At 60.1% G+C, this 15,068-nt stretch overlaps 6 protein-coding genes across 6 annotated transcripts; 2 read left to right on the top strand and 4 right to left on the bottom strand.

The window, feature by feature from the left end:
• Positions 1–138: 138 nt before the first annotated feature.
• CHS4_2 (Chitin synthase 4) lies at positions 139–4,944 on the bottom strand (the record flags this gene model as incomplete). The annotated part of the gene is made up of 1 exon (XM_056208072.1): positions 139–4,944. One exon carries the CDS (start codon positions 4,942–4,944, stop codon positions 139–141), a length of 4,806 nt encoding a protein of 1,601 aa, XP_056064047.1.
• A 186-nt stretch (positions 4,945–5,130) lies between these two features.
• On the top strand, positions 5,131–5,976 carry MVES1_003255 (uncharacterized protein; the record flags this gene model as incomplete). The annotated part of the gene is made up of 1 exon (XM_056208073.1): positions 5,131–5,976. One exon carries the CDS (start codon positions 5,131–5,133, stop codon positions 5,974–5,976), a length of 846 nt encoding a protein of 281 aa, XP_056064048.1.
• Positions 5,977–6,225: 249 nt separating this feature from the next.
• On the bottom strand, positions 6,226–8,361 carry CCR4 (poly(A)-specific ribonuclease; the record flags this gene model as incomplete). The annotated part of the gene is made up of 1 exon (XM_056208074.1): positions 6,226–8,361. The coding sequence occupies one exon, from the start codon at positions 8,359–8,361 to the stop codon at positions 6,226–6,228; it is 2,136 nt and encodes a 711-aa protein (XP_056064049.1).
• Positions 8,362–8,902: 541 nt separating this feature from the next.
• On the top strand, positions 8,903–10,993 carry HSP82 (Hsp90 chaperone hsp82; the record flags this gene model as incomplete). Its single annotated transcript, XM_056208075.1, has 1 exon — positions 8,903–10,993. The coding sequence occupies one exon, from the start codon at positions 8,903–8,905 to the stop codon at positions 10,991–10,993; it is 2,091 nt and encodes a 696-aa protein (XP_056064050.1).
• Positions 10,994–11,066: 73 nt separating this feature from the next.
• Positions 11,067–12,506, bottom strand: ENP1 (snoRNA-binding rRNA-processing protein; the record flags this gene model as incomplete). The annotated part of the gene is made up of 1 exon (XM_056208076.1): positions 11,067–12,506. The coding sequence occupies one exon, from the start codon at positions 12,504–12,506 to the stop codon at positions 11,067–11,069; it is 1,440 nt and encodes a 479-aa protein (XP_056064051.1).
• Positions 12,507–12,562: 56 nt separating this feature from the next.
• APL6 (AP-3 complex subunit beta) lies at positions 12,563–14,995 on the bottom strand (the record flags this gene model as incomplete). Its single annotated transcript, XM_056208077.1, has 1 exon — positions 12,563–14,995. The coding sequence occupies one exon, from the start codon at positions 14,993–14,995 to the stop codon at positions 12,563–12,565; it is 2,433 nt and encodes an 810-aa protein (XP_056064052.1).
• Positions 14,996–15,068: the final 73 nt, after the last annotated feature.

Below are 15,068 nucleotides of genomic sequence, written 5' to 3' on the forward strand. Positions count from 1 at the left end.
ATTGAAGTGTGCGTAAGCCTGCGTCGAGATCGCGCCAGGTCCACGGTGAGTGTGCCATTCACCCATCGCCCGCACTCTGCCGCACTATATTTTTTTATCACATTCGGTCAGGCTGTACATCAATCTAAAGTGTAACTATCAAATGCCGAGCCACTTGCGAAAAGAAGTCGACCCGCTCATCTCAGATTGGGGGTCCGCCATCCTGTCTGGCGCACCGGAACGAGGAAGTGTGTTTGGCTGTGCAGGACGCATCGAAGGCACGCCGGACCTTGGATCCGCATGTACAGAGTGGGCGCCTGCAGACGGAGGCGCAGGCTCGCCAGGCATGGAGGGACGGGGCTGGCCGGGCTGCATAGGCTGGCCTTGGCTCGGTTGCCCGCCCATGGACGGACGTACAATTTGGCCGGGCTGCATAGGCTGGCCTTGGCTCGGTTGCCCGCCCATGGACGGACGCACAATCTGGCCGGGCTGCATAGGCTGGCCTTGGCTCGGTTGCCCGCCCATGGACGGACGCACAATCTGGCCGGGCTGCATAGGCTGGCCTTGGCTCGGTTGCCCGCCCATGGACGGACGCACAATCTGGCCGGGCTGCATAGGCTGGCCTTGGCTCGGTTGCCCGCCCATGGACGGACGCACAATCTGGCCGGGCTGCATAGGCTGGCCTTGGCTCGGTTGCCCGCCCATGGACGGACGCACAATCTGGCCGGGCTGCATAGGCTGGCCTTGGCTCGGTTGCCCGCCCATGGACGGACGCACAATCTGGTCTGGTCCTTGGCCTGGCTGGGGACGCGGCACAGCAAACGGCATGCCGGGCCGACCGCCTTGTGTCTGCGCCGCATTGGGCCCTGCCATGAGATCCGTGGCTGGCGACGGCGGCCGTCCAGGCTGCTGGAATCTTGCATGTTGGGTGGGCCGTGCAGGCGGTGAGAAATTTGCCAGTGCGGTCGGACGTGACTGTGGTGACTGTGGGTTCGATGCTTGGGATGGCGCTCTGCTTTGTGGCTGCGACGGTGGCCCTTGGTCCATTGGGCGCGGCATGGCTTGGCCAGGATGGGAGCTGGGACTGTAGGCAGTGTCGGACGGCCGTTCACTTGCTGGGCGCACAAGTTGGATGTCGGGACGCGCAGGCATGGAAGGAGACATTCCAGGGCGTACGGGAAATGCATCGCGTGGCCTGTGCTCTTGCGTTTCGGGCCGTGCTGTGAATGGCCGCACAAGCTGCACTTCTGGACGGAATTGCCCGGGGCCGGGCTGTGATCTGGGCGGTGCTTGCCCAGGCGCTTGTCCAGGTGCCTGCCCTTGCCCCGGGCGCACAGGTTGGATATCCTGTCCGAGAGGGGGCGTCGCCATGCCAGGACGCGCATTCATAGCAAGTGGGCGTGTATTGGGCATTGCACCTGGCGGGCGCATATCCGGCCCAGGACGACCAGCAGGCACAGCGCTTGGAGACACGGGAGAAGGACGGATGCTTTCGCTGAAAGGACGCACAGAGGCATTCGCGCCTGCCGCGGATCCGGGCGCGGACCCAGGCGCGGACCCAGGCGCGGACCCAGGCGCGGACCCCCCTGGCCCCGGCGGACGGCCCATTCCGCGCACAAACGGCCCGTCTGGACGTGCGCCTTGTGGGCCGAATGGATTGCGATTTGGGGGGCCGGGAGGACGTACGCCGGGCGGAAAGGGTCTTGCGCCCGGCCGCATCCACGGCGGCGGCCTTGCGCCCGGGGGAAACCTTCCACCGCCAAAGAACGGCGGACGTCCATCGGGCTGCGCGGCCCGAAAAGGCGGCCGCGAGGAGGAGAATTCGGGGAGACTGAGCTGCGGCGCGCCGGTGGGGCTCAGCTGCACGCCATTTAAGCGTGGACTTTCGCCGGGCTGCGGCGATACAGGCGTGCTTGTAAAGGTGGGGCTGGCGAGCGGCGAGCCTTGCGGGGGACTTGTGGGCTGCGGCGGCACCGAGCCCGACGCCGACGAGGCAAGCTGCGGCGATGCCTGTGCGGACGTGTCGGGCTGCGGCGGCGCTGCGGCGTCGGAGGCATCTCCCTCGTCCTTCTTGCGCTTGTCCTTCTTCTTGGCGAATCCAAAGAATCCCTTGCCCTTCTTCTTTCCTTCTGGCCCCGTCTCCAGCATGAGCTCGGGTTCGGGCTCGGGTTCGGGTTCGGGCTCGGGCTCGGGCTCGGGCTCGGGCCGCTTGGCAAAGCCCTTGGTGGGCCCAGCTTGGATCATACGCAAGCGCTCCGTCTGGCCGCTGGTAGAATTCACAACGACGTACGTGTGGTGCGATTCGGGCTGCCGCGGCATGTTTGGATCGGGTTTTGGGCGCGTGCTGCTCGTGCTGCGTGGCTGTGGCGAAAGGGGTGGGTCCTTGGCGCGCTCTGCGGCGGCGATCATGGCCTGGTACTGCAAATCGCGCTGGGCGGCTTGTGTTTCGCGCATGGCTTTCGGCGTGGGGTACTTGACGATGCCCAGGGAATGAACGGGCTGTGAAGTGCCTGGGAACGGCGCACTGAGTGGCTTGATCGGCACTGCTTTGAGTTCGTCGGGCTTGTCCGGCGCATGGCCGCCGACTTGCTTGGCCTGGTAGCCAGAGAGCTTGTTGAGGCGCACATTTGCGCGCTTGTCGCCGTTTTGCGCCGCGAGATGAAACCAGCCTTTGGCCTCGGGGAAATCCTGGCGTGTGCCGACGCCCATCTCGGCAAAGTAGCCGCAGGCATACTGCGCCTTGGCCATGCCTTGCTCCGCGGCGCGGCGCGCCCACAGATACGCTTCCGTGTCCGACTGCGGCAGGATGCCAGGGGCGCCGACAAGGTACCATGCGGTGAGCGCAAAGCACGCCTCGGGGTGGTTTTGCTGCGCGGCAATGTTGTACATGTGGATGCTGAGCCCAGCGTCCTGGGGGCAGCCCATCCGGCCGTACTCGTAATTCACGCCGAGTTTGTAGGCGCTAGGGGCGTAGCCCATTTCTGCCGCTTGGGCAAGCAGCTCGCAGCTATAGTCTGCGTCAGCAAAAAGCACATTGTGCACGCCTTTTTCGTGCAGGAGCGCCAGCTCGTGGAGCGCGTGTGGAAACTCGGGCGTGGCGCTCTCGGCGCTGCGCTTCAGCCACTTGACGCCTTCGCGCCCGCTGCGTTTCAGGCCGAGCTCGCCGTTGAGCTCGGCAGTCCCGAGTCGGTACTGCGCGCCCGGATGGTTCAAACTGGACGCTTTGCGGTAGAACTGCACCGCCTTGGAATTGTCCCTGCGGCACCCCCAGCCTTTTTCATAGCATGTGCCGGCGCGATAGGCCGAGTCGGGATGGCCGTGCTTGGCGGCGAGGGTAAAGTAGCTGTACGCCTGGCCAAAATCGGGCTTGCCTTTGGTGTTGCACAGGCCGTTGGCGTAGCAGTCGCCAATGACGTACTGCGAGTCGCAGTGGCCGCGGTCGGCGAGCTTTTTCAAAATAGAAAGGGCCTCTTTGATGATCGCATCGCGCTCCGTCTTGGGGCTGCGCCGCGGCTCGGCGTAGCGCTCGCGCGCGGTGGCTTCGTGCACTTCTTCTTCCGACTCCTCCTCCTCGGAGGAAGACTTGTCCTGTGCGTCGCAGTCCTGTGCGTCGCGGTCCTGTGCGTCGCGGTCCTCTGACGGCGTCTCGGACTGGGAGTGGTCGTCGGGGCGCTCTTTCGACGGGCTGGCGGAGCTCGCAGTCTCGGGGTGCTCCACGCCGTCCTCTGCATCGCCTTTTTCTCCCGTATCTGTCGAGGCGCGCGGAAGCTTGAACTTGGACAGCGTCAGGGTGGTGGAAGTGCGCAAGTCTTTGGCCAGCTTGGGCAGCTTGGTCTCGATCCCTTTGCTTTTCTTGCCTTTTTTCTTTTTCTTCTTGGGCTTGGGCTTGGGCTCCGGCGTGGACACAGGCGCAGGCGCCTCCTCTGGCTCCGGCTCCGGCGCACGCTCCAGCGACTGTGCGACGTCGAGCATAAACACCGCAAGTTCGTAGTTTAGCTGCGGATCGTTCGACTTCTTTGCATTTTTTCTGTACAGTTCGAGCGTCTTGCCATGGCCAAGAAGCGCGACCGTCTCGCCGGGCTGCAGATGGCTGTGGTCAAGCAGGAAATCCTCTTCCGAGTTCGTCGGCGAGGCACGCGTCGCTGACGTCGGCGACTTGAGGTCGCCGTCGGGCATCGGCGCATTGCCGGTACCGCCAGCGAGCGTAGAAATGCCTTGGCGCGCTCCAAGCGGGTTTGCCACGTTCAGCGGCGCCGGGCCCTGCGGCCGGAGCCCTGCAAGACGCTCAAGGTGGAGATTGTGCGTGGCATTCAGCCCTGCACTGGAGGGCGCAGAGGCTGCGCCAAGAACGTGCGTATTCAGCGGCGCAAGGGGCGGACGCCCGTGCGCTTGCTGGCCCTCTGGAAACGCGCGGGGCTGGATGGGACGCGGCGCTACGATCGGCGGGCCATGCGGACCACCAAGCAGCAGCGGCCGGCCTTGTGCGTGGGGCGAGCCGCGCGTGGGAATCGCTCCGAGGGGCGGCGGCGCGCGCGCGCCGGGAAATGGGCGCGGCTGGAAGCCCGCAGGACTTGCCAAGGCGCCGGGCGATCCGCGCCGCTCCGGCGCTTGGAGGAGCATCTGCGGACGACCTCCGGCGCCGAGCGGCGGCGGTGGGCCACGCGAAGGCGAGTGTCCTACAGGCATGAGCACCGGCGGGCGCTGGGCCGGCGAGCTGGGCCGGGCAAGCGCAAGTGCCATGGGGCGCGGCTGGCCGGCAACTTGCGCTGCGGCCGACCCATTTTGGAGTGCCGGCGGCGGCGCAGGTGCAAACCGCGGCGCCCCAGGAGCGGTAGGCGGCGCGGTGGACGCGCCAGGCACAAGGTGCAGCGGCGCGCCAGCAGCGGTGCGCGGCACATTGCCAGGCGCCGTTCGAGGGGGCGCTTCTAGCGGAGTGCGCAGTGCGGCACCGTTATTCACGCTCATGCAGCAGACTAGCGCCAGTCGGAAGACACGCTATGGGTATATACCAGGCGGGTATCCGTCAATGGCACGTCCTCGCAAGGCAGTCGCTTTCGGACGAAATTAGCAGCGTCGGCAAACGCAGTCCTTGCCCGTATTATGTCAGCGTGCATGCGACGCGTGGTCCGGCGCCGCGGCTCGCAGCACGCCATGGAACATGGCGTGGAGGCAGCGCCGCGGCATGCGGTGGAGTCGGACGAGGAGGAGGTTGGCGTGAATGTGCATGCGGCAGTCCGCCTTGATGTAGATGCACGTGGGCGCCGGCTGGTCGTTTTGGGCGGCGATGCCGGAGTGTCCGTGCTGGCGTTTGCGAATGGCGCAGCGGCGTGGGAAGTGCTTGGGGATATCGCGGTGGATGGCGAGTGTGTGGGGTGGATCACGGCGCCCAGTGCGGACGTGCTGCTAGCATACATCCCGCAGCCTGCGTGGCTCGCGCTGGGAGCAGAGGCGCCGCTCGCGCGGCGCCTGGTGGAGATTGCAGCGCCGTCCAGCGTTGTCGTTGTCCAGGACTACGCGCCGGCGCGGTACATTGCGCATGCGCTGCCTGCCGAGGCGCCACTTCGGTTCCTGCGGCATGTGCCGGCATCGGCGACGATGCCGCATGCGTGGGCGTCGTTCACAACGCCGTGGGAGGTCCCGAATCTGTGCACGGGCGTTGCTGCGGCTGTGTATGCCGAGGCGATCTATGCGCACGTCCCGGCGCTGTGTGTGTATGTACCGACGGCGCAGCTCGCACCGCACGATGCGATGCCGCGGACGCGGCGCGCGGCAATTCCGTTGGCACTGCAGACACTGTCCGTCGACGAGGCGCGCAGGAAGCTGCAGCGGATAGCGGCGAGTGAAGAGGCGCATTTGCGCGTGCTCGTGGCGCTGCTTGGCAAGGAGAATGGCGCGCGCGAGGCGCAGACGCCGCTGCTATTGCGTGCGGCGCAGGCAATCCTCGCGGTGCCGTCGGCAAACATGGCCGGCGTGGGAGATGGAGCTATGCATATGTAGTGCCGTGTGGCTGTATAGGCACGAAACACGTCGATCGGCCCAACGCGTACGCTCCTCGGCATGCCCTGGCTTGTGCGGCGAAAAATGGGCCAAGTGGCATTATTAGGTAATTTCACGCGCTCTGCGCCGGACGGGCGTCGCTCAAAGAGGCTGTGAGATGGGCGGTACGGTGCATTGTGAATCACTACGCAGTCGTGCTTGCTACTGGGTATGAGTCTACAAAATATAGCAAACACAAACACAGCGGTATCATCGACCATGCTCGTTCTTCGGCATTTTCATTCTGAGCTCTGTCAGCAGACAGATATGATCCGAAGGAAAGTGGGCATTGGGAAAACCAACCACACGCGAGAGATACCCGGGGTCGACCTCGCCAAGGAGCCCCGAGGCTGCAAGGGTGTTTGCCGTATACCATACATAATCAATCACACCGCAGAATCCAGGCGTGTTGTTCGTAAACGGCAGCTCATCCACGTTGCTGTAGCTGCTGCGCAGCGCATAGTCGTGGTGCAAACCATCGCTCGTGTAGGAGCCGTATGTGTGATCCATAAAGTCGACGTGCCTTGCCGGAGCACTTCCTTTGCTCAGGAACTCGTACACACCGCTATCCGGCGTGGAGTTAAAGTCGCCGCAGATGACGGTAGGAATCTGGAGGCCAGAGGTATACTTGGGCGGCGTCGTCTCACTTGGCTTCACATGCGAAGGGATCTTGGCAAAGCGGTGTCCCGCCTGTTCCAGCTGCTCCATAAGCACAGCGGCCTGGACGAGTTTGACGTCGCGGAACTGCGGATCCCAGTGCATGTGTGCATTTGCGACCACGAGCTTTGCGCCCGTGACGCGGTGCTCGAGCATCGCAATCGTCGCGACATTGTCCTTGGTCATGACGCGGTTAAAGATGTCTTCTGTCTTTTTAAAGTCGGGGCGCTGCAGCGCGAGTTGGTTGAATTCGATGAGCTGCTTGTCGACGAGCTTGAAGACACGCGAATTGAAAAAGGTGGCACACCCATCCACATGTTTGCGCTCGTCATCGCGCATTGTACGCGCGCGCGACTTGGGCCAGAAGATGCCCTCGTAATCGTTCTGCTCGAGTTTCGGAGCAAAGTACTCTTCGTACTGGCCCATTTCGACCTCCTGCAGACAGCAAATATCGGCATTGTAGCTCATGATCTCTTGCAGGATAAATTCTTTGCGGTACTCCCATGCGAGTGCCCAGCTCGGCGTGTAGCCATACATGTGCGTGGTTGCGTACTTCTCGCACAAGACATTGTACGAGAGAATAGCAAAGGTAGCGTTCGCCGCTTGCTCCTCCGACATGCTCGGCAGATCGGGGTCCAAATTGATCCATTCGCGCTCCGGTGGCGGCACAGGAACAGGGCACGAGTCGCGCAGGTAGGTAATCACTGCGTGCGTGCCTTCGCGCTGCAAGACGCTCATGATATTGTCCTGCATGGGGTTCCCCTCGATGCCCAACATCTCGAGCTGGTACAGCGTACCAAGCTCCGGAGGAAGCACCGTGAGACAGTTGTCAAACAAAAAAAGCCCTTTGAGACCGGTGAGCATACCAAGCTCGGGTGGTATCATGACGAGCTTGTTGCTACTCGCATCCAGCACAGAGAGATTGCGCAGGTTGACGATGGCAGGAGAGAGCGCGGTGAGACTATTGTGGTTAATAAAGAGCGAAGTGAGAAACGAGTAGCGGAACACTTCCAGCCCAATCGTTTTCAGGTGCAGACCACCCATGTCGATAATGGACCACGTCTGTTCTGCATCGTGCGTGCCTTGATTGTCGCTCGCAGAGGTTGCGCTGGCAAGGAACGAGTCGTCGGCGCCTCGTGCCGTTTCTTCGCTTTGGGAAAGGTTCAGTCCATTCGCCGCAAAACCCGCGGGAAGTTGGATGCCTTTTTTCGCGTCTGCATGGTTGTTTACCATGCTGCGCGCGGCAAGCGCAGCTGCACGCGCATGGTGGTGCGGCGAAAAAGACTGCCGCGACACTTCCGCGCACGCAGTCTGCAGGTGCCACTCGGGCGACACATTCGATGCGGCGGAGCTCCTTGTCGGCCGCACCTGCGTCTGTGGCGTTGCGGGCGAATCGTTTGTGCCGAAAAGCGAGAGAGGCGAGGATCCCAGACCGGTATACCCAGGTGACGACGGCACAGCGGAATGCTGCAAAGATGGCCCTGTATGCGCCAATTGCGCTTGTTGGGGTGTCGCATGCATCCAGCCGAGGCCCGATTGCTCGTAATGCCCGGACCCAAGCGCAGTAAACCCGGGAGACTGGTTGTATGAGCCATTTGCCGAGTTCCCTTGCGCGGAGCTGAGGATGCTGGTCGATGCAGGGACGCCGTTGAGCATGTTTATGCTGTTTACAGGGGCACCCAAGCCCATAGTACCAACATGGTGCGTGGACTGGCTGTGAGCTCCATACGGGATGGAATTTGTTTGGTGATTCAAATAAAGATATGCGTTGGACGCCGCAGCGGGCGGCGGTGACGGTGAGTACATACAGCACACTTATACACGCTGTGTTGTGAGTCTAGCGTGCGGCGTACTCTAGACTGCACAGATATCATATTCCCTCCTAAAGAAGAGTGTGTCCGATAAAGCACGCTCCAGCAGTGGATACGGCAACACACGACAATGCAGCAGCAGAGGCGCAAACGCTGGCTTGGCCGATAGAGATCGGATAGAGCGGCCGAGGCGGCGCCGTTGGGGGCGGCGACGCGGACTAGCCTCGGCCGAGGAAGGAAAACGGCTGCCACATGGGTCCACGAGGGGCCACATGGCTTGCGTTCCAGCACGTTCGGTGGAACGGCGTCGAAAAAGTGCCGTGGGCGGGGAGAAGCAATTGGAATGGTGTGGAAGTGCGCAGAGCCGAAGTATAAAACCGAGCCATGCGGGCCGCGCAGCGCTGCTTTGACATTCTACCATGACTGAGAAGCAGGAGACGTTTGGCTTTGCCGCGGACATCAGCCAGTTGCTTGACCTTATCATCAACACGTTCTACAGCAACAAGGAGATTTTCCTTCGTGAGCTGATTTCGAACTCGTCCGATGCTTTGGACAAGGTGCGCTACGAGTCGCTCACCGACCCAAGCGTGCTGGACGCTGAGAAGGACTTGTACATCCGCATCACCCCTGACAAAGAGAACAAGACCCTCAGCATCCGCGACACTGGTATCGGTATGACCAAGGCCGACCTCGTGAACAACATTGGTACCATTGCCAAGTCTGGCACCAAGGCATTTATGGAGGCACTTCACTCTGGTGCCGACATTAGCATGATTGGCCAGTTTGGTGTCGGTTTCTACTCTGCATACCTTGTCTCGGACAAGGTGCAGGTTATCACCAAGCACAACGACGACAACCAGTACATTTGGGAGAGCTCTGCGGGTGGTACTTTTACCATTACCGAGGACACGACTGGTCCCAGCCTCGGCCGCGGTACCAACATGATCCTCCACCTCAAGGAGGACCAGCTCGAGTACCTCGAGGAGAAGCGCATCAAGGACATTGTCAAGAAGCACTCTGAGTTTATCTCGTACCCTATTCAACTGCTCGTTACCAAGGAGATTGAGAAGGAGGTCGATGAGCCGGAGACGGAGACGGCCGATGATGACAAGAAGCCCAAGATTGAGGAGGTCGAAGAAGACGGCGACAAGAAGAAGAAGAAGACGATTAAAGAGACGGTCGAGGAGAATGAGGAGCTCAACAAGACCAAGCCCCTTTGGACCCGTAACCCCGAGAGCGTCTCGTCTGAGGAGTATGCTTCGTTCTACAAAACGATTGCGAACGACTGGGAAGACCACCTTGCCGTCAAGCACTTTTCCATTGAGGGCCAGCTTGAATTCAAGGCACTCGTCTTTGTGCCCAAGCGTGCTCCGTTTGACCTCTTTGAGTCGAAGAAGAAGCGCAGCAACATCAAGCTTTATGTCCGCCGCGTTTTCATCACTGAAGACTGTGACGAGCTGATGCCGGAATACCTCAACTTTATCAAGGGTGTCGTTGACTCGGAGGACCTCCCGCTCAACATTTCTCGTGAAGTGCTCCAGCAGAACAAGATTCTCAAGGTTATTCGCAAGAACCTTGTTAAGAAGACGCTCGACATGATCTCGGAGATTGCCGAGGACAAGGAGTCGTACAACAAGTTTTACGAGGCCTTTGGTAAAAACATCAAGCTCGGTATCCACGAGGATGCTGGCAACCGCCAGAAGCTCGCAGAGTTCTTGCGCTTCTACTCGACCAAGGGTGGCGACGAGATGACCAGTCTGAAGGACTATATCACGCGCATGCCTGAGATCCAGAAGAACATTTACTATCTTACTGGCGAGAGCCTGCAGGCTGTCCGCGACTCGCCCTTCCTCGAGGTGCTTAAGAAGAAGGGCTTCGAGGTCATTCTCATGGTGGACCCCATTGACGAGTACGCCGTCTCGCAGCTCAAGGAGTTTGATGGCCACAAGCTCGTCTCTGTTTCGAAGGAGGGCCTTGAGCTCGAGGAGACGGACGACGAAAAGAAGCAGCGCGAGGAAGAGGCCAAGCAGTTTGAGGAGCTTACCAAGACGATCAAGGACGTGCTGGGCGACCGTGTCGAAAAGGTGACTGTGTCGAGCCGCATTGTCGGCTCCCCCTCTGTCCTTGTTACCGGCCAGTTTGGCTGGTCTGCCAACATGGAGCGTATCATGAAGGCCCAGGCCCTCCGTGACTCGTCCATGTCGCAGTACATGGCCTCGAAGAAGACGATGGAGATTAACCCGCACAACCCCATTATCAAGGAGCTTTCTTCCAAGGCGGCGGAGGACAAGAACAGCCCTATGGTGCGCGACCTTGTCTTCTTGCTCTACGACAGCAGCTTGCTCACGTCTGGTTTCACCCTTGACAACCCGCAAGAGTTTGCAAACCGCCTCTTTAAGCTCATTAACCTCGGCCTGTCGATTGACGATACGGAGGAGGCTCCTGCTGTTCAGGAGGACAGCAAGGCCGACGCAGTCGCTGGTGACACGGCTATGGAGTCGATCGACTAATGGGTTTGATAGATACCATCCCGGCAACGCCGTAGAATATAAAATCTGTTTGTGTAGATCTATTCTTGCCTAGCTATATGGACATGTCATCCTCCTCTCTGCCCAGCGGCTCTGGCAGCAAATCGCCGCGTGATTCACCGCTTGCAAGCTCGCGACGGATATCTGGCTCGATCCCTGCATGGCGCTGAACGCGGATCAAGTCGAGCAGCGCAAGTTTCTGGTCGGGCGTCAAGTCGCGCTTGTAGCGCTGGGCAAACACAAGCAGGCTTTGGTGCCAAAGCACGGGCATTCGCCGCTCGCCGACGATGCCTGCCTTGGTGCGCGTCACTTCCACGCCTTTCGACTTGTCGGCAAACTGCAAAAAGTGGTAGACGAGAGCGTCAACCACCTTGTACGGCAGCGCGTACTTTTTATCCAGCAAAATACGAATAAAAAGTGAATTCGGCCCGGTATACTCCATCTCGGCGAGGTGCAAAAGTGCAGCTGCTGCGTGCAGCACAGGGATCGATACTTTGGAAATAATCGAACCGAGAATTGCGGCCTCTTTCAGCGATACGCCGCCGCCATCACAGAGGGGGAAGAGGATGCCTTTGAAAAATGCGGCGGGTTTGTAGAGTGTCTTTTTCATCGCCTCGTACATTTGGTAGCTTACTTTTTTGGTATCCCGGATCTCGTCCCGAAACTTGTCTAGGAGTACGAGCTGGTAGAAGCGCTCACATTGCGCGGGCTTAAAGTTCGACACAAAGATTCGCGTCGCTGCAAGTGTCGCATGCGAAGTCCATGTATCGGGGTTCGTAATGTACACCACATCTTCCCATGCGGGCAGCGATGGGATAATCTTGAATGCTTTCGGCAGCGGGCCAGATTTATACCGCGAGAGCAGCTCGCCGACCTTGACGTACACTTCAATGACCTTGGGATTGATGCCGGGCGGCATCATGCGCTCTTCGTCCGTCGCATGCATTGCGCCTTGCTCGGCTGCCTCAATCTTGGCGAGAATTAAGTCGGCAAGCATCTTGGGCCGTGGCGCGTCGCCGGATTCGTCGTCCCATGCGCGCTGCTCTTCCTCATCGTGGCGCTCAAGCAATGCGTGGTCTTCTGGGAGAATATCGAGGCCCGCATAGTCGGGGTCGTCCATGTCGCCTTCTTCGCTGTCCAGTGCTTCCTCGTCGCTCCCCTCTTCCTCGCTCAGCTCGCGAAAGTCGGCGGAAGGCATGCTATCTTCGGCCTCAAGCTCGGCCTCTTCGCGCTCGAGCTCCTCTTGCTGCTCGCGAGCAAGGCGCAGAATATTGCGACTGAGCCGCGGATCGACAAAGTTTTTGCCGGCGCGGCTGCCCGTGATTTTCATGGACGAGTGTGGCTCCTCTTCGAGCTCCTCCTCCTCTTTGCGACGCTCTTTTGGCGCACGGACGTTGCCAAACCGCGAAATCCTGTCATCTTGCTCAATTTCTTTTTGCAACGGACGGCGTTCGCTCGGGGCACCGCGGCGCTGCGAGGACGGCGCCTTGGGCATGGCAAAAAAGTCGTGGCTAGTGGAGCAAAAAAATAGCTTGGCTATACATACTTCCTCTATGTGGAGGACATACTTCCTTGGGTGGATTCGCTCGCGTCGGAGAGTGCATATTCCTCGTCCTCAGGGGCGCGCGCATCAAGATCCACATCACTCTCGTCGTCATTAAGGAATGCGTCCAGATCCGCGTATCGCGATTTGCGCACGGGATGTGAAACACTTGCGGGCGTCAAGGGAATGTGCTCTTGTACAGGTGCTTCCATCCTGGCGGCCATAGTGCCTGCGCTGGACTGCTCACTGGAGATGGAGCGCACCTGCGCAAGATTCGGGTGCAGAGATTCTGTATCTGGTAAGCGAACAATCGAGGGGGGGAGCTGCGATTCGTCCTGCCATGGCGGTACCGGCCCAGCACGCGTTCCTACAAGCTGCATCCCTTGCACAAAGGGGGCGACGCCTTGTAGCGGCGCATGTGCAAAGCTGAGCTGCTGCACAATGTCTTTGTGTGTATGTGGATCATGCGCAAAAAGTATATGCTGTGCCTGTGTCCTGCGCAAACGAATCCCAGGGAGGCGGAGCGTATCCAACGATAAATGGCTTTCAATGTAGCGCTCGATTTGCTCGTCGCCAGACTGGACAATCGAAACATGGTCGCCAAAGCGCCGTGTAATACCACTGTAGAAGCGCGCACGACCGCGCACGTCGCCGCTTGGGCTGTGCACACCAAGCGAAAGCAGCTCAAAATGGAGCATTCCCAACACAGTGCGCAGTCGCGCATCGGCGTCCGTGTCTACAATCGTGATGGTCGCCTTGGACGAAAGTGTGAGTGCCTGCGCTTGCACAATCGGATGCTCTTTGCGCCAATGTCCGACTAAGCAGCGCAACACGTCTGGGACAATGAGCTCACACAAAGTGGCGTCGGCTCGGATTCCTTTGCGTTCAAGCACGCTTTGAGGCGCCGCAAGTTGCGCGCCGCAATGCTGCCCAAGCATCCAAAGGACTGCTGCGCGCGCGCACGGCTCTGTCAGGATCCGACACTGCGCACCACCCTTTGCTGCGGCGAGCGGCACGAAGAGGCGCGCTGCCAAGCGTACAATGATGGATATCGCCTGGTCCCCAACGTCCGCATTGGATCCTAACAGGAGCTGCAGCATTTGAACTGCGCGATTCGCCACCGCTTCCGCGATTAGGTCGTCCTGTGTCAATGCGAAAAGGCGCGTGAAACAATGCGTTGCCGCGCCGCAGTGCTGGCATGCGATCTGGCCCAGCGCAGCTACACTATTCAACGCGACCGAGGATGTTTGAGATTGGGTATACACGCTAAGCTCGTCAGCCAACGCGCGCGCCTCGTCAGGCTGTACGAGCCGCACTAATACGTCGAGCTTGGCGAGCGCGAGATAGAGGGGGTCATTTGCACGCACGTAAAACGCGGTGAGATGCCCTGCCAAGAGAAAAGGGTATTCCTCCGCGATGGACAATGCGCGGACTGTGGCGACATACGCAATGTCGTGCGAGCTGCGCAAAAGGCGCAGGAACGGCGGCACCACGGCGGCATGCTGCGAGGGCGGGGCAAGATGAAGTAGAGCGTCGATAGCAGCCATCACCACAGCAGGGCACAAACTGGAAAGTAGCGGCTGCACGGCTTCGAGCAGCAGTTGCAGGTCGGGGTCTAACTCCAGCCTTCCGGCGGCGTCTTTTGGTGCAGGTAAATGCAGTCTTGCGTAGCGCACTAGAACATCCACACATATGGGTTGCGACCATTCGTCCATGTCCACGAGTGCATAGCACAGTTTGCGAAAATGACGGTGCAGCATCGGCCAATTCGTCGGGCACAGTGCGAGAAATGCGGCGAGGGCAGGGCCAAGGACCTGCGGCGAGGTATCGCGAAACAGGGTCGTGAGGTGTTCGATGAGTGTATCATATTCACTTTCGTCCAACGCATAGCATTTCGGCAAAGCGTACGCAGCGACGCGGCGAACGTAGGGATGAACATCGCGCACGGCTTTCCCAACGGCGAGCATGACTACGCCAGCGACCATGTCAAGTCGTAGGCTGCTCAGTGCACGGAGTGCCATGCCACGAATAAGTGGGTTTGGATCGGACAGGTCCCGCTGGAAGCTGTTGATCGAGAGAAGCGCGAGGTCGGGTTGCGAGGATGCGTAGCGGAGCACGACAATGTACACCAACTTCCGAATCTCGAGCGATTTCGTCGAGGTGAGCTTGAACACGGACGCTAGATACGGCGTCGCATCACGGCCTTTGGAAATCATCGCCACGACACGCTTCAGGCCTTCCAAGCGGTCCTCGTCGTGCGTGCTTTCCAGCTGCTGCGGGACGAGGAAAAGTTTGTCATCGCCGGTATCGAGGTACTTGGAAGAACCTGTGCCACCCAGCACATCCTTCACCGCATACAGCGCATCCTCACCACGCTCTGCCAAGTAGGCAAATGCGCGCGACGAATTGACGTACGCGAGAGGGGCGCCTCGCAACGACATGGACGCAGGAAGCAATGCAGTGATGTGGAGGTCGCTAAACTGGACCCATGCGCCGCTGATTGCTACGCTAGTC

Source organism: Malassezia vespertilionis, chromosome 6 (genome assembly GCF_029542925.1).
Source record: "Malassezia vespertilionis chromosome 6, complete sequence".
Classification (NCBI taxonomy): domain Eukaryota; kingdom Fungi; phylum Basidiomycota; class Malasseziomycetes; order Malasseziales; family Malasseziaceae; genus Malassezia; species Malassezia vespertilionis.